This window comes from Pristis pectinata, chromosome 11 (assembly GCF_009764475.1).
Source record: "Pristis pectinata isolate sPriPec2 chromosome 11, sPriPec2.1.pri, whole genome shotgun sequence".
Lineage (NCBI taxonomy): Eukaryota > Metazoa > Chordata > Chondrichthyes > Rhinopristiformes > Pristidae > Pristis > Pristis pectinata.
In genome coordinates, this window is record NC_067415.1 from 32,751,990 (window position 1) to 32,774,543 (window position 22,554).

At 36.8% G+C, this 22,554-nt stretch overlaps 1 protein-coding gene across 8 annotated transcripts in view; it reads right to left on the minus strand.

Moving 5' to 3' along the window:
* atm (ATM serine/threonine kinase) overlaps positions 1-22,554 on the minus strand; it is a 128,666-nt gene that overhangs the window by 58,219 nt on the left and 47,893 nt on the right. For 7 of the 8 annotated variants that reach the window (XR_007957130.1, XM_052025951.1, XM_052025950.1 and 4 more), the window contains 15 exons: positions 21,502-21,622; positions 19,598-19,768; positions 19,003-19,172; positions 15,168-15,420; positions 14,114-14,232; positions 13,364-13,490; positions 12,646-12,845; positions 11,965-12,139; positions 11,273-11,437; positions 9,871-10,003; positions 8,663-8,758; positions 7,498-7,669; positions 5,717-5,867; positions 4,290-4,466; positions 906-1,083 (listed from right to left, as the gene is read on the minus strand). Coding sequence is in view for 7 of the 8 variants with exons in the window: in XM_052025951.1 (XP_051881911.1) it covers positions 906-1,083; positions 4,290-4,466; positions 5,717-5,867; positions 7,498-7,669; positions 8,663-8,758; positions 9,871-10,003; positions 11,273-11,437; positions 11,965-12,139; positions 12,646-12,845; positions 13,364-13,490; positions 14,114-14,232; positions 15,168-15,420; positions 19,003-19,172; positions 19,598-19,768; positions 21,502-21,622 (2,408 nt within the window). In the remaining variant the exon portion in view is untranslated. Of the gene's footprint in view, positions 1-905; positions 1,084-1,199; positions 1,249-4,289; positions 4,467-5,716; positions 5,868-7,497; positions 7,670-8,662; positions 8,759-9,870; positions 10,004-11,272; positions 11,438-11,964; positions 12,140-12,645; positions 12,846-13,363; positions 13,491-14,113; positions 14,233-15,167; positions 15,421-19,002; positions 19,173-19,597; positions 19,769-21,501; positions 21,623-22,554 lie in introns of those variants that run through there. The other variant, XM_052025956.1, reaches the window with a different exon arrangement.

Consider the following 22,554-nt stretch of genomic DNA (forward strand, 5'->3'; position numbering starts at 1 on the left):
CTTTGGGAATTTTACTTATGCTGGCAGAACAGTGGAAGGTGAAAAGCTAAGGAGAGAAGTTCTACATCCTTTAGCATAGAGGCAGCAGCTTCTTCTTATGCAATCCCTAGAGACTGAGGATCATTTGCTTGTGGTTTCTTAAGTAATTGAGGAGGATAATGTTAGAACTATACATTCTTCCACAGATGAGGCAACAAATACCTGATGGGGTGGGTGGGATATCAGTGCGGTGGTGCCAATTACACAGTCATGGGCCAGGAATTCCCAGCAGAAGGCAGGGATACAGGTTTTTCTTTGAAGAAGACTTTGAGCATATTGAATCTTTTTCTGTGTATGTCTGATAATCTTTTTGCATGACGGAGTTTGGAATAGATTGTTTGCTTAGGAAGTCTTGTGTTGGGCATGCATGCAAGAAGAAACAATGGTTTATCCCATGTACTGTAATGTTTTACAAACAAATCTCACAAAGGCTGACCCAAGCTTTTCCTAACAGCTGACCAAGAGCAACGTTAGCTATGGTATGAAAGATGCTGCAACAAACATAGGAGTTGGTGTTGCAAGAGCAGAGGGAAGAAGGCAGAATATTTACAAGGATAGACAGGCTCTCAAAGCAAAATTCTACTGGTGAACATCATCATATGGAGCTGCCATATGTTTTTTAAAACTTACAAAATGATCCAATAAAAAAAACATATTATTTAGCTAAAATACATAAGGCAACGAACCCAATTAATGGCTCAGTGGTCAAAATACCAAGGGGGCTGGCATTATTAGCTAATTATCTGAGGTTTCCTACATGCATTAGCTTATTTTCCAAAATATTTTTAAACAAATAGATTCACACACTACCAAATCCAAATACTTATTGAAATATCATTTTTGTATATTCATCCCAAATCTATTACCTGAGTCAATATTGGCTGGTGTGGTGGATCGGCTAGAGGTTGATCCCATTCTACAGCACATATTAAAGAAACTTTGAATGTGGTTAGATAACAACGCCTGCCAACAACTATTATCGCCATGAAGGAGAATATCATGGATCAGGTATGGAAGGACCATCTGGCAGAAGTCAGCCTTCACCTGATGAAACAAGTTAACAAACATAAACAAAATCAAATTCAAGATTATAATATATGAAGTGTTAATGTGCACAAAATTTTTTAAAAGCTCAGAACTCAGTGCCAGCTGCAACTTACAACACATTCATTTTTAATAGGAAACTGTCCATTCTTGGCTCTGCTAAATCTATAAAAAAGATAGAATAAAATACAGTCTGTGCTAATGATATCATCAAGCAGCAGTGAGATAATTGATTCCAAACAAACTGGATATACATTTTGCAACTGAAGCATTTGCTTCTTTAGAGCTCCGCAGCAAAATGGTCTTCATATTACAATTGAGAGTTTTAGGTAAGTAATGAAATTACAAAAACAATACTGACTAATGCATAGAAATATTTAATAATCTGGTTAGAGTGCAGAGGCTACTCAGGTTGAACAGTCAACAACACTGGTTGAGTTTTCTTAGTATTTTAATTTACTACTATTGTCATTGGCACCATCCTGCCTCTTAATCATTCCAAAATTACTGTATGTAAGGGCATTAATATTCAAAATAGCACTGTAATTCAAGAATGTCAGCTACTTTCCTCAGAAGTGAGGAACTAATGTTGTCTAAGAGCACAAAATACACTGAATATTGTTACCGCAATGCTCTCTTGTTGATATTTATCAGTATTAAAAAGCACTCTGCAACTAATTAGGAAACTTCCATCTCTTACACTTTTCATCTAGTGTTCATTCTCTGTACAATATTTTCAACAGTACAACAGCTGAAATGCAAGTATTTATTGTCTATATGATCAAAGTGTCACAATTACATTTATAAGTCTGGTTCAAATACTTAGTTTGCATAAAACATCCTTCCACTGAACACTGACCCACAAACACAAGAGTGAAGCATGTACCTCAAACAGAGTTCACGTCACCATCAGGATTCTGTTTTGATAAAAAAAAATGAACTGTGAAGATAACTATCGGTGTCTTATGAAAAGGGTATGTCAATTCTTTAAATATGTTGCTAGTGAGTATAAACAGCTTCATAAGAAAAATGAGTTAGAGGAAGAGGGAGGAACTGAACCAATATTACTTGCTTCAATCATCAGCATGTTTTAGTGAACTGGTTACTTCAATTGTGGTAAACCCTCCCTCTCACTCTCTAAATTCTCAAGAAGGTCATTAGAATTAACGGTTGAAACAGAAATATGGACACAAGTAAAATCGTTATTACTAAAACCTGTGTGGTCTCATGCACAATCTGGTCATTAACTGAGAGCCCTCTTCTGGTGATCTAATTAGTGCAATGAAATATTTTTTTATTATTTTGTGAATAAATCCAATGCCCCTATTAACCAGTTGTCCTGCTGCCAGTATTTCTTCCATCTCAAATCTTAAAGACGCTTCTTGCCCAGTAGCTAGTAATCCTAGATTGTCAAAACAGAAAAGATGTAACCTTCATACATATTAACTGAATTTTAGAGAAGTCTTTTGTTAATTATTCCACTAATTATGCATTGGCAAAATGCTGATAATTAAATATACAGTGACACGCAGAAATTTGGGCACCCCTGGTCAAAATTTCTGTTACTGTGAATAGCTAAGTGAGTAAAAGATGACCTGATTTCCAAAAGGTATAAAGTTAAAGATGACACATTTCTTTAATATTTTAAGCAAGATTGCTTTTTAATTTCCATCTTTTACAGTTTCAAAATAACAAAAAAGGAAAAGGGCCTGAAGCAAAAGTTTGGGCACCCTGCATGGTCAGTACTTCATAACATCCCCTTTGGCAAGTATCACAGCTCGTAAGCGCTTTCTGTAGTCAGCTAAGAGTCTTTCAATTCTTGTTTGGGGGATTTTCGCCCATTCTTCCTTGTTCTGTGAGATTCTTGGGCCATCTTGCATGCACTGTTCTTCTGAGGTCTATCCACAGATTTTTGATGATGTTTGGGTCGGGGGACTGTGAAGGCCATGGCAAAACCTTCAGCTTGTGCCTCTCGAGGTAGTCCATTGTGGATTTTGAGGTGTGTTTAGGATCGTAATCCTGTTGTAGAAGCCATCCTCTTTTCGTCTTCAGCTTTTTTACAGACAATGTGATGTTTGCTTCCAGAATTTGCTGGCATTTAATTGAATTCATTCTTCCCTCTACCAATGAAATGTTCCCCGTGCCACTGGCTGCAACACAAGCCCAAAGCATGATTGATCCACCCCCGTGCTTAACAGTTGGAGAGGTGTTCTTTTCATGAAATTCTGCACCTTTTTTTCTCCAAACATACCTTTGCTCATTGCGGCCAAGAAGTTCTATTTTAACTTCATCAGTCCACAGGACTTGTTTCCAAAATGCATCAGGCTTGTTTATATGTTCCTTTGCAAACATCTGATGCTGAATTTTGTGGTGAGGATGCAGGAAAGTTTGGAGAAAAAAGGGTGCAGAATTTCAAGAAGAGAACACCTCTCCAACTGTTAAGCACGGGGGTGGATCAATCATGCTTTCGGCTTGTGTTGCAGCCAGTGGCACGGGGAACATTTCACTGGTAGAGGGAAGAATGAATTCAATTAAATACCAGCAAATTCTGGAAGCAAACATCACATTGTCTGTAAAAAGCCTGAAGATAAAAAGAGGATGGCTTCTACAACAGGATTACTATCCTAAACACACCTCAAAATCCACAATGGACTACCTCGAGAGGCACAAGCTGAAGGTTTTGCCATGGCCCTCAAGGCCCTCACAGTCCCCCGACCCAAACATCATTGAAAATCTGTGGATAGACCTCAAAAGAGCAGTGCATGCAAGACGGACAAGAATCTCACAGAACTAGAAGCCTTTTGCAAGGAAAAATGGGTGAAAATCCCCCATACAAGAATTGAAAGACTCTTAGCTGGCTACAGAAAGTGCTTACAAGCTGTGATACTTGCCAAAGGGGATGTTACGAAGTACTGACCATGCAGGGTGCCCAAACTTTTGCTTCGGGCCCTTTTCCTTTTTTGTTATTTTGAAACTGTAAAAGATGGAAATTAAAAAGTAATCTTGCTTAAAATATTAAAGAAATGTGTCATCTTTAACTTTATGTCTTTTGGAAATCAGGTCATCTTTTACTCGCTTAGCCATTCACAGTAACAGAAATTTTGACCAGGGGTGCCCAAACTTTTGCATGCCACTGTACATTTCATGCAAAGGCACAAAAACAAATAATCTCCAAAATTCAGAGAATTAAAAAGGTACTGGATTACCTCACACAGTGGCTTTATTAACTTTAGAACTTCACTTTTCACACCTCCACTGTCTAGTAGTGCACAGGTTAGTGTTTTCAGCCATGTATCATGGTTTGCACCCTGAGGTATCCACAAACAGCCATCATCGAGCTTCTCAGAAGGACTGGATCCACTGTCTACTAGTGACTCAGGAACCTAAGACATCAAATTATAGATTTACGCAATGGTTTTTTAAACTAATAATTCAAAAATACCAAACAATGTGCTGGAGGAACTCAGCGGGTAATGCAGCATCTGCGTGAGGAAAGATATTGTTGATGTTTCTTTCCTTGCACAGATGCTGCATGACCTGCTGAGTTCCTCCAGTACATTGTTTGCTGCTCCAGATTCCAGCATCTGTAGTCTCTTGTCTCTCCATTCAAAAATACCAGTTTAGATTCAACCATTTTATGCAGAAGCTGAAAGTTGAAATGATTCACACAATTGTTAAATAGATTTTTTGAGAATGGCTAAATAAGTATTACTAACTTTTGGGATGGAACATATTATGCTTGAGTTAAAAATTATTGTAGGCTGTTACATTATGGTCACCAGCAGCCTTCCACCACTTCACTCATGATCAATACTAAGGACGTGAAAACAAGTTTCAGATGATTTTCAATGAAGACAAGTTGCATCAGCAGAATGCATCAAGGATTAATGGGAAGAAATAAACTTTAGTAGAAGAGAATGGGGAATAAAAAGACAATAAAAATAATTTTCTTCAGTTGATGGAAGTCTATAAGAACAAGCATATGGAAAAACAATAAAAAAAAATGCAGCAAAAAGGTTATGGGCATTGTATAGTAGGACAAAAACTACAAAACCTGCATTGATGAATCTGCATAAGATACTGAACAGACCATTAATGGAATAACGTGTGCATCTCAAGTGCCCTATATAGAAAGGCTATTGATACCACAGAAAAGGTGCACTACAGAATCACTGGCTAGTGCTTGAGGTTACAGAATAAAGTTATTGTTTTAAAAAAAAGGACTGTATTTCTGCAACAGGGAAGGTAAAGTAAACAAAGAAAGGAAGTGTTAAAAATTATGAAAAGATCCTTTCATCCTTTAGAAGGGTTTAAATGATGAACAGTAAAAAAGGAAAACTGAGTTGACAAAGGAGAATTTAACCTTAGGATTAGTACTAGAGCCACAAAGGAAGATTAGACATCTTTTAAAACATGAAAAAACATTACTACAAATAACTGCCGAAAACAATACAATCAGAAAATGTTAGTCAGACTGAAGCAGGCTACGTGAAAACAATAAAATGATACTAAAATAGATAGTTTAGTGCTGGAACTGTCATCTGTAAATCAGATAAGATGTAGCTACTGTTCAGATCATTGTTCTGTTTCTGCGTAATGTATATGAAGCTTCACTGGGTTGAATGATAATTACCTTCTTTCTGGGTGTTCGAAAAGGTTGCAAATACATTAGCATGGGATCAGGACCATTGGGATCATTCTTACTCAGCTCCCAGAACTGGTAACCTGTTTGGGTGGCGAGTATGTTCTTCGCACATTTAGCAGCTGCAAAGCGAACATCAATACTGGCAGAAAAGAATAGGAAGGGCAGATACATTAATTCCTTAAACATAATGAAATGCACATAAATAACCTGGATTTCTTTTCTCTTCAAACTTATTGGATTTCCTTTTTCAGACATCTAACTCTGCACTTTCCTAAATCAATAAGCTCCTGAGAAAGTACTAATGACATTCCTTTGATGATACTGCAATGTACTTCAGATATTCTATCACTCACTCTGAATTGGATGACTAGGCAAGTTTAGACTGGGTTCTCTTTGAGCTGATTGTTCCTCCAATCCTTTCTACCTGCAAGAAGGATGCCTTAAATTGGTAACAGACCAGATGCAGAAAGAAAAAATTAAATTTGCTTCTTATTAACTTCATGGTATGGCACACTGGTGTTTAAATCCAAAATTCTATAGATTAAAGCTTAAGTAAGTGAAGACCACTAAAACTTCACAAATCATCTAGTTTTATTTGGAATGAGAGGGAAAACATAAAAGTGGCTAGACTGCTCTGCATCCTCTCTGCCAAATGGCAAGGTTAAAATTCCAAACTGAGTCACAATGTGAATTAAAATCTTTCTGGTTCACCACACCGTGTCAAATATTAACTTATTGTCTCATCAGGCTTCTAATCCCTGGTATTTCTTCTTTTTAAAAGGGAAGCCTAGTTTTAAAGGGATTCAGCTAACTGAATCATTCTCAGGTTGCCAAAGTGACCTTCTACAATTTTTATTCTTCTGCAATTTTTGGGAGTCAGCAAATGCCAGAGTAGGCCAGAAACCATTTGTGAAGTTAGGAGGCTGCAAAATTGACAGGCTTTGCTAGTGACACAGATCAAAGCTACCACAGACATTCCTCCAACACTTAACCTGAGAGCAAGGGGGAATCAATGTTTGTATCATCCACAATCTTGAAAACAAATTAGAATTTTAAAAAAATTTCCAAACTTCAGTGAACACCATTTTCTACCTTGGAGTAAAACATAATATTAATCCCTTAATAACCTCAACCAACATGAAACTATGACCAGTAACAGATTGCATTTTTTGAAAATAGAACACTAGATTGCTTCCCATTCAGGCTGGTATTGGCTTTCAAAGGGTTTTCAGTTGGGGCCTCAACAGGCATTATGCTGCAGAAGATCCAATGCCATTATGTAGCAAGGTAGCCAGGCAGTGACATTTTGACCTTTATCAACATAGTGGATGACACAGTAACAATTGCGTTCTTCCTTTGTGCACTGGAGAATTAGGACATTATTTGGAGCTGACTAAACGGACACTGCAGATGTAGTTCCAGAACATCATTTCCAAGACCGGATATACAGTTACAACATAAAAACTACAAGGGAAAGTTAAGAATTCATCTTGGAAGTATATATAACATACGCGTGGATGCACATTCTAAATTGTTAAGCAGAATCATGTACAAACAAGCCTAAGTAAAGCAATTTTCTGCATTTTGTTGATATGATGCTACAAAATGGTATAAAACTTTAGTAATATTCTGTACAATAAACACAATAATTCATACAAATTCACTCAAAAAGGTATCAGAAGTTATGCAGGCTATAAAGCAAATAGCTTAAGAGATCTGCAAGGCATTTGTTTGCTTTTAGCTTCCTTTCAAAATATACAAAAACTTACCATTGGTCAATGAGAGCATTATTAATTACACTTAGAAGAATGAAAACCAATTTAAATTTATTTTCTTTCAACAGTTCTGCTCCCTTGAAATGAAATTCATCTTTCTTGTGTTGTAAAGCAATGGTGGAAAAGTCAATTGGACCCATTTCTCCTAAGCACTTTCCTGCAGCTTCTGAAATCACAAAATGACTGTAAATGAGAGGAATATATTCAAATATGTCATACATAGTTATAAACTAAATAAACTAGAACAACCAATAAATTGTATTAAAATTTTTCATGATGAATAGAGTATTACAGCAAGGGTGGACACAACATTGCACCTCGCTAAACTAGTAATGTAACACCTTCAAGGGAACAGATGTTCCCCCAGTGTTTGCATCCAATGGTAATGCCTCTGGAATAGAAAACTGTTTGATCAGCTACATATCAATCCCAGTTTCAAAAACACAACACACCATCTTCTACGCTAGCCATTACAAGCTGAGTTGGCTTGGAGTTAATTATCCTTAATTTTACGATACAGACTAACTTAATCAGGAAAGGGAGTGAGATGATTTAAACTAATTTCAGGCAGGGCTCTTGCAGCAATTGAACATTCCATCAGGTCTGACTGGATTTTACATCATGTGGCACATATTCTACACTTTGAATCCCAATCCATCTTCACTGGGTTTTGACAAGCTCAGCTGGGAGGTATGGTGTTGCTGGATTGTGTTCCTGTGATGTGTCTTTAGAATATTACTATGTTAAAGGTGCTACATGAGTCAAATTTGTTATTTTGCAATGTTAGTTTATTCATCCTGAAAGACCCTGACAAAACTCCTTAGTAATATCCAATTGTTCCTTAAATGTTTCTAGATTATTGGCTCCATTACACAATCTAGGAATCCACAATGTGTATTGATCTGTCTGTACAGAGAATCACTTCAAGTCCTAAAGTTGCTGTATATAAGAATAAACTAGTATCTGTATACCTGATTTTTAAAAATTAATATACAAGAAAAATTAGTCAGTAAATCTCAAGTGTCACTTCTGAATGGGAGAGCTTCTAGCTCTCTAATACTGTGCTTATGTACGGTTCTCCATAAAGAGCATCAACTAGGGATCATGTTCCCCCCCTCCCCACGTCACTCATTGAATCTTAGGCTAATTGAACACTTACCTAGTATATCTTTTCCAGCAGGGTGACAGATAGCAGACTTGCACAATTGTAGGAGATTTACAACCAGTTTCACAAGAACACTGGACTCTGGATCATCTGAAGAAATTTTAGAAATGTTTGTTCAAATCAAATCTAACAACATACCTATTAACATTATTTTAAAAATAGCCACAGGAAATTCTACCACTTGTACTGAAACTTATGAAGTAAATTACGTGCATATCATAATTGCAATTTCATAGTGCAGTGCAACAGGAATGGTGGTAATATGGCTTCCACAAAACTGAGGAAGGCATCTTTTCTTTTAAAGAAAGGCAATGCACACATGCCTTCTCCTTAAGCCCCCAAAACCACCCTCCCCCCACCACCCCTACACACACACACACACCCCCAACAACAACAACAACAAACAAACAAAAATACTAACTGCAGACAGAGAGACTGCAGATACTGAAATCTGGAACAACTACACAAAATGCTGGAGGAACTCAACAGATCAGGCAGCATCTATGGAGGGAAATGCACAGTGCAGATGAAGGGTCTTGATCCAAAACATTGACTGCCCATTTCCCTCCATAAAGTTATGGATTAAACTGGGAATGTCTGGTTGAAAGCCAGAGTCATCACAATGCCTATTATGTAGGATAACATGTCATATGATCAGAGTGGTTTATAATGTTTTGGTTGGAAAGATGAGATTAGCAATCCTAATCACTTAGAGGGCACTTGCATAAACGTGGAAATGCTGAACCTCTTGGGAAGTCTTCATTACTGTCCTCTTACTCTGATGCTGGATTCCTTATTGAGTTAAGTAGCAGAGCTCCAACCTTCTATAGTTGGAAACCAAAGAGGTTTGGGGCTGGGGAAAAGGAGGGAAGGAGGGTAGCGGACATTCTCTCTCCTCTTGGCCTATTGTTAAATTAATGAATTAAACAATGAATTAAATTAAATGTTAAATTAACGAATTAAACAAACTGAAATAATCTCGAGTAAATTCCTACTATAATTAATGTGCACCTCATCTATCGTAGTCTATAACAGTTCTGCATTCAAATTGAATTGTTGATACTGAAACATTTACCTTCAAGGAAGATTTAGTGAAATGCTCAATTTTACAGCCTGTTTTAAAACATAATTGTGCCCTAATGAAATAGTATTTTAATATACTACTGCCACGATTTTTATTTCTTAAGATACTATCAAGCTACCTTGACACTCTTTCAGCAGAATTTTAGTATCCTCTTTGTGAAGTTCTAGCTGTTTTTTCAGATCGTTTAGTCCCACAAGCCTAGTCAGGGGTAAGGAATCACAGGTGTTGACTGAAAGGAAGTGACTAATTTCCTGAAACACAAAAACAGTATTGTAAATACAAACATAAACTCATAATCACCTTAATCTTTCTATTAAAACTAACTTCCACATCATTCTCTCTTATCAAACCTTTCTCATCATCCAGAGAAAGGAGCCGATGTTGCTGGTATCTCTCATTTATAACCTGCTCTTTTCAATTTCCATTAGTCTTTTCTGTCAGTTTGTGTACGTTGTTCCTCTAGACTTTAGGCTTAGTTTATTTTTATACTTCATGTTTGAGCCCCTCATTGTCTTCCTTTTTCTTTATCCTTGTGGTGTTCAGGACTCCATCCATTATAGCCCAGTCTGATCCATTTTTTCATAAAGTGAAACTCTACTTAGTTCCTTCAATATTTCTTTCCCTTTACCAACCATAGACACCTAAACCTCAAGCCACGTAAACGTTAGCATTCAGGAAGATATGGGTTCAAATCTCACAGTGGATTTGAGCACATAATGTGGTCTGAAATTTCAATGTGTTACATTATTAGAGATGAAATCTTTCTGATTAGATTTAACTAAGGCTTTATACACCTATTGCAGTAGCTCAAGGTGGACACTTAAAGGTCCCATCACATCATTCAAATAAAAACAAAGAGGTATATCAGTGTCCAAATCCATACATTTACTTCAAACATTTCTCTTCCACAAAACAAAATTAATTGGCAAAATATTTATTGTTTGTGACATTATTTCGTGGTAACATTCCATAATATTTTTGTTTTTTTGCAGCTTTTGATTCTTTTCTTGCTCTTTAATTGATCTCATCTTCTCACCAACTTTTTCCCCATTAAAAAGTAAATACAGGAACAGCCCATTATGCAATGCTTCTACTAGGAATCAATAAAAGAAGTAAGATTGGATTCAAGGAAAGTCAGTGTTCAAGTGGCGTTAAATTATTGCAATGGTCATGGCTGCCTAACCATTGATGAAGTTGATAGATTTATGGATGCCATGAAGTTCAGAAGACGCAAGTAAAGTCGACATGAGGCACAGGATTTTACTGAATGGCAAAGCAGGCTCAAAAGGCTAGGGACTACTACTCTACTTGATTATTTCTCGATGCAGTCTTGGAGTCTGCCTTTTACTTGAGAATTCAATCTTTATCCAGTTATAAGGGCATGTAGGTTTTTCGGATTAATGATTGTGATACTGATAATCCAGTGAAAGTTAAATAAATCCATTTGTATGAGTAAGTCTTTTGAAGAAGTGAAAAACATTGAATTCAAACCTTATACATTAAGAAAAATATACTTTTACCTCCAATAATGTAAACTGTTTCCTGCTATACTTGATTTTCTCCTGGGTAAGACGCAGCTCTTTGAAGTCAGGAAGATCAGGGAATGGATCCAACCGCCTAATTGCATGGTACAGGTTTTCATTGTTTTGATTAGAAATCACTAGATACTTCAACAATGTTAGGGCCTGAAAGAGTTACAACTGTAATTCATTAAATGTTTAAATCAAAATTAAATTAAATGGAGAAATTACAACCATGAAGAATCTTAAAACATTCAGAGCAGAAGAATGGGAATAATTATGCTCAGCTCTCACAGAAGTTGAACTTTAGAAAGGCTGATCTACACTGGCTTCTGGTCCCTTGACCCCAGCAATTTAAAATTCTTATAACTGTGCATAACTATCCCTGCCTCATTTCACCTCACAATTGGGTGACTTCCTTTCAGCACGAATCTCAAGATAACCCCCTCTAAATATCTATCCTTTTCCTATCCGCTAAAGCTCTGTAATACACCCAATATATTGGAAGCTTTTTTTGATTTGGTGTTGATTTTTTTTATTGTGCTTTTGGTGTACAGTGGGATATTATTCTACATTAAGAGTAGCATACAAGTTTAGCAGAAAATATTTAATTTTTTTCTTGCTCAAATATATATAATTAAATCAATAAAACTTAAAACTGAAAGAAGCAGGCATATACATCAGTGGCTCACCTGTTGGCGAATCTCTGGCTGTTCTTGGACCAATGGTGTTAATGTACCCACAATGACGTGAAGGTGGTTTTCAAGTGCATCCCCACAATGTTCCACAGCAGTTTGACAAGTGACATTTAAAAGATCACAGCACAGAGAAAAACTGCGTGTGGATATATCATCCATGTGTGATGGCCTACAAAGAAAAAATTACAATGCATGATCTAAAACAGTGATGCATATGTATAAGTTGTTGAGGTATCACTTTGGTCTTCAAAGTCAATGTAGTGCATAATGGTAATTCAGACATCAGATACCCTACTAGTCACCATTCACTATACCATCTGCCTCATAATTTTCTATGCATCAACAGAAGTAGCTAATGAAGATCAAAGTTATTTTCTGTGTGGATGACTCACCAGCATAATAGCGTGCAATAACATATAATGTTTTCCATCCTGCCATTTATACTTTTTAAGTAATATATGGTTGAAAGGCACAGAGCTATAGGAGAGCTCCTGAACTTTAATTTGGTATTACAGAGATCTGAGGAAATAAAAATTCCTTCTTTGAGAAGTAACCGTATTTAGAAAGTGCAGGCAGCTAAATTCACAACTGTAAGAGGCGTATCCCAAGACATATAATGAACAAATCTTAATAGTAAATGAACTTGAAAGTAAGTATTCATGAAAAAGAACTGACCGACTGTTGATGTGGTGAATCAGACTATAGATGACATCACGGAGAACAAATGCCCACAATCCTCCAAGCCCGTCCATAATCTCTTTCAGCAGCAAGTTTACAAATAAACGATACATCATCAGAATTCTATGCTTTTCATAAGCACTGGTACTGTCTGCTGCCTTCTTACAAATTGCTAGCAAGATCTTTTGTATTGAGTCCTGTTAACAACACATTTTAGACAGCTTTTAATCATACATAGCTAAAAGAGCTTCTTAAAAAGAATTGGTGAGATTTAAGGTAATATACATTTGAAAGGCACAGAGCTGCAATGCGCTAATGCAGAAATAAGAAGAATAAACTCAATATAGGATATTGTAAAAATTAACTAATGGTTAAATTTGCCAGTAATAAATATTGACCGAAAATATGATTTCTCCTAAAAATTTCTCCGTTGAACTTGTTCAATGATAATTTGGCATTTCCCAAAAATGTTCATAAAAATATCTGAGAGATTGCACTATTTGATGATTTAAATCCCGCTAAGAGGAGTTTGTCTTCTCACTTAAAGGAATGTTCTCATTGAGTGAGAATTATGTAGTGTACCAGCCAAAGAGGTGCATGACTGTGAAGAATATTACACCTACCTCCCCTCCAATCAGCCAAAAAACTATAAAGCAGGGTTTACTAGCAAGTTCACAAATGCAAGCACAAAAGGTAGATATAACAAGGAACTTACAGGGTTTTTTGAAAGAACTGCCACAAGTGATTTGAACTTGTCTTTATGGCAGCTACCAATATACTCCAGTGTAGCTTTGATAACACAGGATGGGAAATAAGGTGGGTTAGGAGCAGGATCCAGTGCCCTGAATAGCAGAGAGAAATAAAACAGCTTCAGCTCTCAGAGCAGAAAACACAACTATTATTTAGTCATACAAAATTCTAGAAAAAATTAATCAATGCATGATGGATCATAACAAAAATCTGATTCATTTCCTAATAAAACAGCAAGTCATGTCCACTCTTGGAAGAACAACATTTAGCTATTTTGAAATAGTAAGACTTGAAACTGATGCTGCACAATTCAGACTATTTATAGATTTCATCTTCAGTTTGCTAAAAAATATTCCAGGAAATAATGGATAAAATTAATTGGATTGCTCTTCCTCTCACAGAAACTTAAAAGATCTATTTAAATACAAATACATAAATGCAATTAAACAAATTTTGTTAATCATATATAATTTAATTCTTTATTGGATTAATTTTGTAGTCTGTGCAGCAAAAGGACATTGAAAGGTTAAAAAGGCCAATCATACTTCATAATTTGCTAAAATCAAGTAAAACTTTAATTATTATAAGTTTATATTGTAAGTTCATGTAAAAATTACACTTTTCACAATGTTCTAACAGCATTGTTGCAGGCAAGTTATTGCCCGATATGTCTTATTAGTAAAAAATGAATTCAAATGTTCTTTAGTTTCCTTACCCAACAAACTTCACCAGCTCTACACCATTTGCTACATCTTGGTTAGGACGATCATACAAGGTATTGAGCACCTCTACCACAATCTCTGGCAAGTTGTTGAGGCTCAAATAGTCAATTTGCTTTTTTAAAAAAGAAAAAGAGAAATACCAGCTTTAAATATCTCAGAAATTCTGTTTTTAATAATTTCTTGAGAGAAAATGTATTCAATACAATACTATTATTATTTTCCGAAATATTTTTCATCCTTTTTGATAAACTATACGAGATAGGACTGCATCAATACGGTGAATACAGATTGTTTGAAACTGCAAGGTACCAGAGATTACATTGGTCTATTATAGTCACAACAATAACAGGATACCATGTTATTAGATGAATACCAATTTTAACTTTAGGCTGAGAGGCTAAATTACTTTGTTGGGTGTACATCTAAAATTACTTTTATCAGCAAGGCTACAAAGAAAAACAAAACATATGCAATCACAATTCCTCTAAAAACCACAACCATCCTCTTTTGTGAAAGATATGGCTCTTACCATTGGTGTATTTTCCTCTTGATGCCCAATGACCTTAGTACTACCAGGGCTCATTTTGTCAACTGCTGTTTCGATATTGAGGGTAGTCGCTCTTACGTCTGGGATTCAGCTCTTTGGTCCATGTTTGGATCAAAGCTGTAATAAGCCTAAAGCCAAGTGATCCAGGTGAAACTCAAACTCAGTATCAGTGAGATTACCGGTGAGTAAATGCAGCTTGATAGAACTGTTACTGACACTTTCCATCACTTTCAGAGATGACTGGGTGATAATTAGCCAGATTAGATGTGTCCGGCTTTTTGGGGACAGAGCCTACCAGGACTACCTTCTACGTTGTTTGACTGATGCCTGCACTGGAAGGAGTATGGCTGGAGACGCAGCTAATTCTGGAGTACACTTTCAGTACATACAATCCCTGGTTACATGATTAATTTTCTATGGTAGCATGATGACTCACCTTAGAGCTTTAGTATTAGTAAAATACCTCAAAAGTAGCACAACAAAATGCTAGTAAACCTCACCTGCTTCCCCAAGCAATCATCTTCTTTCAGCATGTCAAACACCTTTGATGCATTTTCTCTTCGTTGTGCCAAAGCATTATCAGATCCATTCTTTTCTTGATATGCAAAATAAGGCAGAATGTTAACCATTATCTTTGGAAGGCAATCTGCAAGCAATTCTTTCCAGTGTCTGTTAATGCATGCAGCAATTGATTTCACTTCTTCCAATTTACCAGTAACCATCAGGTGTGGAACAAGAAATTTGTAATAGGACCTAAAACACAAGTCAACACCAAAAATTAGTTAATAAAGAGAACTAAATACAAGTATTGTTTTAAGTCAATAGCTCTTAAAATAGCATTTAAGTTATTTTCAACAACAATATGAACCACCATCTGAGCATAATTATTTAGTACTTAGTTGGGAACTGAAACTTGCACATATTTTAGTGCTGAAAAGTGAAGCACGTTCATTGACCAGTGGTGTGCCACATGGATTGGTGCTGGGTCCACTGCTGTTTGTCATTTATATTAACGATTTGGATCTGAATGTTGGTGGCATGGCTAGTAAGTTTGTGGATGACACTAGAATTGGTGATATAATGGACAGTGAGAGAGGTTATCTAAGATTATAATGGGATCTTGATCAACTGGGCCAGCGGGCCAAGGAATAGCAGATGGAGTTTAATTCAGATAAATGCCAGGCATTACATTTTGGCAAGACAAACCAGGGCAGGACTTGCACAGTAAATGTCGGAGCCCAGGGGCACTGCTGTGGAACAGAGAGACCTAGGGGTGCAAGTACATAGTTCTTAGAAAGTGTCGACAGTGACAGAGTGGTGAAGAAGGCAGATGGCATGCTTGCCTTCATTGGTCATAATATCAAGTACAGAGTTGGGACATCATGTTACAGCTGTACAAGATGTTGGTAAGGCCACATTTGGAGTACTGTGTATTGTTCTGGTCGCCCTGCTAGAGGAAGGATGTCATTAAGCTGGAAAGGGTGCAAAAAGGATTTATGAGGATGTTACCGGGATTGGAAGGTTTGAGTTATAAGGAGATGCTGGATAGGCTAGGACTTTTTTCCCTGGAGGGTAGAAGGCTGAGGGGCAACCTTACAAAGGTTTACAAAATTATGAGTGGCATAGATAAGGTGAATAGCCAGTCTTTTCCCCAGGGTAGGGGAGTCCAAAACTAGAGGACATAGGTTTAAGGTGAGAGGGGAAAGATTTAAGCATAGGTTTAAGGTGAGGGGGGAAAGATTTAAAAGGAAACTGAGTGGCAACTTTTTCCAAACACAGGATGGTGCAGAAATGGAACAAGATGCCAGAGGAAGTGGTAGATGCAGGTATAACTATGACACTTAAGATATATTTGGACAGGTGTATGGATGGGAAAAGTTTAGAGGGATATGGGCCAAATGCAGGTAAATGGGACTAGCTCAAGTAGGCAACATGGTCGGCATGGACAAAGTGGCTGAAGGGCCTGTTTCCATGCGACATAATTCTATGACTATGTTGAGAATCAACTTGACTTCCTAACCAACAGACTGTAATCAGTAAGGAGAGGCAGCAACACCTCCGCCACAATTATTCTCAATACTGGCGCCCCTCAAGGCTGCATCCTCAGCCCCCTACTCTACTCCCTATACACTCACAACAGTGCTGAAGTCAAGAGGGTTGAGTGTTTCAAGTTCCTAGGAGTGAACATCACCAATAGCCTGTCCTGGTCCAATCACATTGACACCACGTGATTGCTCACCAGTGCCAAGATAGCTCAGGAGGCTAAAGAAATTTGGCATGTCCCCTTTGACCCTCACCAATTTTTATCAATGCATCATATAAAGCATCCTATCTGGATTCATCATGGTTTGGTATGGCAACTGCTCTGCTCATGACTGCAAGAAACAGCAGAGAGTTGTGGACACAGCTCAGCACATCACGAAAATCAGCCTCCCCTCCATGGACCCTGTCTGCACTTCTCGTTGACTTGGTAAAGCAGCCAGCATAATCAAAGACCCCACCTACCACGGACATTCTCTCTTCTTCCCCCCTCCCATCGGGTAGAAGATACAAAAGCCTGAAAGCACGTACCACCAGGCTCAAGGACAGCTTCTATCCCGCAATTATAAGACTATTGAATGGTTCTCTTGTTAGATAAGATGGACTCTTGATCTCACAATCTACCTCGTTGTGACCTTGCACCATACTGTCTACCTGCACTGCACTTTCTCTGTAACATTTATTCTGCACTCTGTTATTGTTTTTACCTTGTACTACCTCAATGTACTGCTGTAATGAATTGATCTGTATGGACAGTATGCAAGACAAGTTTTTCACTGTACCTCAGTACATGTGACAATAATAAATCAATTTACCAATCATCTTGAATTCTCAGTTTACACGCTATATCCCTCTCATAGAAAGCACAGCACAGTCAAGTACAACACAGATGAATTTCCTATAAAACTCAGACTATACCCTTCGTTGTCTGTCTCAGCTCCCCACAGCTCAAATGTTAATGTTTCCATAATCCATTTCAATAGTCCTGTATGTCAGTTCTGAGTATGCCCATCAGGAAATGGACCGAGATGCCCCAATTAATTGCATAAAAGGCACTTATACATAATACATGGAAGAGCATTTATCAGTTATGCTAAACGATCTGATTCTAAAATGTTAACCAGCTTGTCCTCTTTGGAAATCCTAGTGAATCCATTATCCTTCTTTTGTTAGAGGTTTTATTCTGTCACCATGAACAGATATGAACACAAAGGCTCCATGAGAAGAGCACAATTGTCAAGTTACTGGACTAGTAGCCAGAGTTCTGGACCATTCAAATGCCACCATAGCAGCTGAGTTTATATTTAAGTAATTAAAAAAAACTGGAAGCATTAAAAGCAAAGCTACTGGATTGTCATAAAAACACCATCTGGTTGACTAATGCCCTCTGCCAGAGGGAATTCTTAAGCCAGTCTGGCCTAAATGCTACTTCCAATCCACCAATGTGGTTGACTCTTAGTTTCCTCCTCTGTTCAGTGGCAATTAGGGATAAGCAATAAATGCCAGCTCTGTCAGCAACATCCAAATCCTGAGAGCCAATTAAAAATTCCTTAAACAGCTACTGATCTATTTTCTGCAAAGGTATGAACCATTTTCAATTGTCACATGGGTATTGAGACTCCCAAAGAAATTCTCAAAATATTATGTAACTAAATAATGCAGAAATTTTAATATTCAAGAAAATAAAACTTGTTTTGCAACTAATTAATAGCTGGTGGGAATACAAATTGAACTGACTCCTTGTTCTTGGCTAAAATAAAAGAACTAAAAGAAACATCAATAGGGAGAGCAGGTTGGAAGTTTTTCCATACTAACTACTACCATGTTGTCGACCACGTGCTTATAATTTAGTCGCTCTGAAATTTTGATGGGCAATAACACAAGTGGGAGCTGTTAGAAAATGGAAGTAAAACATGCACATTCTACTGATGCTGGACAATGTGCACATGGAATAAATAACAAAGATGGAACTTTTTCTCATTTTTCATTTCTCAATATACTGAATAAGAGTAATTTTTTTACTGAGGCACTGTCCTCCCTGCTCATGTTTGTAAACTTGGCCTGTGCACAAAAGGTCAAACGAACAGTCGTAACTCTGCTGAACACAAGGGAAATAATAGTCCGTTTGCTTGCCTTCATCCCAATAAACATATTATCATGTACATTCAGCACACTTTCTTATATTTAACATAGCATTGGTAATGATTTTTAAATATGCGCAGATACATTGTGGAAGTACATGACCTCTACTGTATCCTTTGTTGTGACTTGAAAACAAATGAACACTCCATTTACCTATAAAATTCTTCCAGATTAGAACAGTTCAAAAGGATGTAAGGAAATGTAGGCAAGTTGTAGTCAGGATCAGTCACTGCCAGCCATTCATGGATAAGGTAATCTAAATGAGAAATCATGAAGCTTTCCAAACTACGATAGGTCAAACACTTTGATGTGGACTCAAGAATCTAAGGAAAAGTAAAAGAATACATGTATTATGCAAAACAGTACAGCTTTATAAAATCATGGACAACAAAAATATTCTGTATTTGTTGTTGACTGCCTTATGCAAAAAAAAATTGGTTACCACAAATTAATCATGCAACTCCAGAATGTTTTTGTGTATCCCAAACAAAAAATATTTGGTGACATTAAATTTGATGTTGATGTTTTTCCTTTTTGCTTCAGCAGGTCTTCCTTATTTCCATAGTTAATTTGTGTGACTTGAATCAGATATACTGGGAAATTTAAATTTAAAGATTCCTGCCTAGAGAATATTAATCTCTGATGTGTGTAGGTTTGATGTGATGAATGGGATAGTGTCTACCTTACACATGAACAAAAAACAAATGAGGAAGTAAACATTACCATTTCAATTTCATTTCATAGTCACCTTTTTAACAAGCGTAGGGTCCAACTTGTTCTCCTTTAATGACTGGCAAATAGCAAATAAGGCCTGCTTTTCACAAATGGGGCTGCAGCACATGACCAATGAAATCACTATAAGCAATGTAGCCCTTCTGTTGCTCTTCTCATCCTGGAGTTCTTCTGGGGATCCACAATTCTGAAGAAAGAAACAAGGAGAATATACTTTACAAAGCAATGTACAAATACACAAACACATACAAGACAACTTGGATTTACATTGCAACATTAATGCAGAATAAACTCTTACACTGGTTTTGAGAAGTATCAGGAAGAGGCTGATCACAGCGACAATGGAAGCAATATTAGATGGGGTGATCAAAAGCTATGACATAGAGGTCAACGTTAAATGGATAGATAAAAGTGGAGATGCAGGATAGAAAGCATTAAGGCCTGGTGACAGAAGAATGGGGAGTTCAGTCAGGGGCTCTTAAGAAGATTAGAATTAGGAAAAGACTAGGACACCAGGCAATTAAGCACAAGATGGGAATATTATAACTAGATTTCCCAGCACCTTAAACTTAAGTCAGTGAAATTAGTAAAGAGGGTAAAGAAGGACCTGCTGATGGAGATACAAAACCAAAAGTTCTGACGATACTAACTTTTGGGAGAGAATTAAATATAATTGAAAACTACAAAATAATTCTTTGGATCTGGTTTGTCCCCTGTTTTCTGCAATAAAGAGTCAATTGTCACGATTTGAGTTAGGATTTGGTGCTTCATGGATACCTAATATTCCAGACAATACATTAATATATAACATTACTTGACATTTTAATGTCAGACTGCCATCTAGGGTTGCACAATGGGAATGAAAATCAAGTGTCTTCCTCAGGTAAAGTCAGGTAACTGTAAGCAGGGTAATTGGAACAATGGTGTCTATTGGCAGCAAAGGAACTATTACAATATTAATACATTTCCATTCACTGCTATTTTAAATAAGGACAGGAAAGAATAATGGAAAAATTTAAATAAAGTGCTATGGCAAGATATATAAAATATTTTACGGAGAAAAGTCTCTTAAAATTTAGACTTTTTGATGAAGCTTGGAAATTTTAGAGCTGTGATTTTAAAATGATCACTTCCCTATTTTCTCTACCTTCACTTCTGTTGGACACTTTGAATCCTGACAACAATAAAACAGATGCAGCAATGATTCATGTTCAAACTTTGAAAAGGTTTTGGAAGACTACTCATTGGAAAAGGTGCGTAATATCCAACTCAAATTTTGCCCTTGTTCAAGTTAATGCATGCATATTTCTAGTTGAGGCTAATGGCCGTTCTCCACAATGGCAGTTGTTCAGATCAACCAAATTAAAGGAGTCAGTAATTAAATTTATGATTTCCCTGGTCTGTAAGATTCAGCTAATGAACAAATAAACGGAGTCTGGAAAGATGTATTTATAGTGAGGCACCAAAAATAGGTAGGAAGAACCCAGGTGCTTAAATCTATCCAATATATGATATTGTGGTAATGCAAGTACACTGAGTATCAAGAGAAGTGTAGCAAGGAAACTGAAAAGAAAAAAAAATCACAACCAGAAAATAAAGAACTTACGGAAATTGATTCAAATCTAATTAACCCATCACATTTGTTGATGTAAGAATTTTACTATGAGGGAAAAAAGAAACAATTGAGAGCATCACTTTACATTGTATGTCAGTTTACTCACTTAAAACTATATAGTACATGAACCAGCAAACAACAGAGGGATAATGGAAGACCGAAAAAGGTGATGATCTTGCCTAAACTGGATTAGAATACCTCTTTCTAGAATTTTGTTAGGATGCATCTGAACTAAATTAGTTGACTGTAAAAATAAATGCACAAGGTTTGAAAATCAAATTAATAAACAAGAAAAATGAAGTTACCTGACATCTCATTCCCAATTGCACTTTCATATACACATTTTCAAAGGCTTTCTGCTGCAGTTTCACAGGAAGGGCGTTCAGCTTTACAGATGAATCCTGTAACTGGGTCTCCTGGAAAAGACTGGAGAGAAAGAAAATATTGAACTTAAGTGATCATATTTTATAAAAAGTCACGTTTTTGCTAAAAACCCCAGATTATGAATGAACAGGCATTAAATACACTTCCACACATTTGGCTGTGTAAATACGAGGAGGTTCAATTGATCAAGATGTATTGGATTAGAACCTTGAAAAACCTTAGTGAAAATCAAAAAAAATTGCAGATGCTGAAAATCTGAAATAAGAACAGAAGATGACGGAAACAGTCAGCAGTTCAAGTAGTTTCGGTGGAAAGAGAAACAAAGTTAACACTTTAGGTCCAACCCCCTTTGTCAAAACTGAGAATGAAAGGAAACAATTCAGCTTTTTAGTAGCAGAGAAGATGGGAGGGATAGGCAGAACAAAGGGAATATCTCCGATAAGGTAAAAGCAAATAAATAAAACTCAGATTATACTTCTTTGTCTGTGCAATGTGTTGCGAATGTAAAAAGCTATGGGACATACCCAGCATCAGACCATAAAAGGAGATTTTCTGTGATTTTGGCTCAGTTTTCCTTTTTCAATTGGTATAATCTGGCCTGCTGGGCATGTTGCACAGCCTTGCTATTAGCAACACATTACACACACAAAGTAGTGTAATCCGAGCCACATTAACTCATTCAGTCTCACTCCATCAGAGATGCATCTTTGTAATACAAGATTGAATACTATCTCATCAAATGGTCAATGGCATATGAAGTAGAATTTGTGCAATACAAAACTGCTCACAATTCAGCATAAATGCCAATCTCATTCAGAGGCACATAATAAAGGCTGATGTAATAAACTCATAAAAAACACTGATGTATTGAACCTTTCTTCAAAGACTTGACGTGAGTTCAGGAAACTTCTACATTTGTGCCATTTTGTTATCTGTTTGATTGTTGCTGTTACTGAACTTCTCAAAGCAGAAAA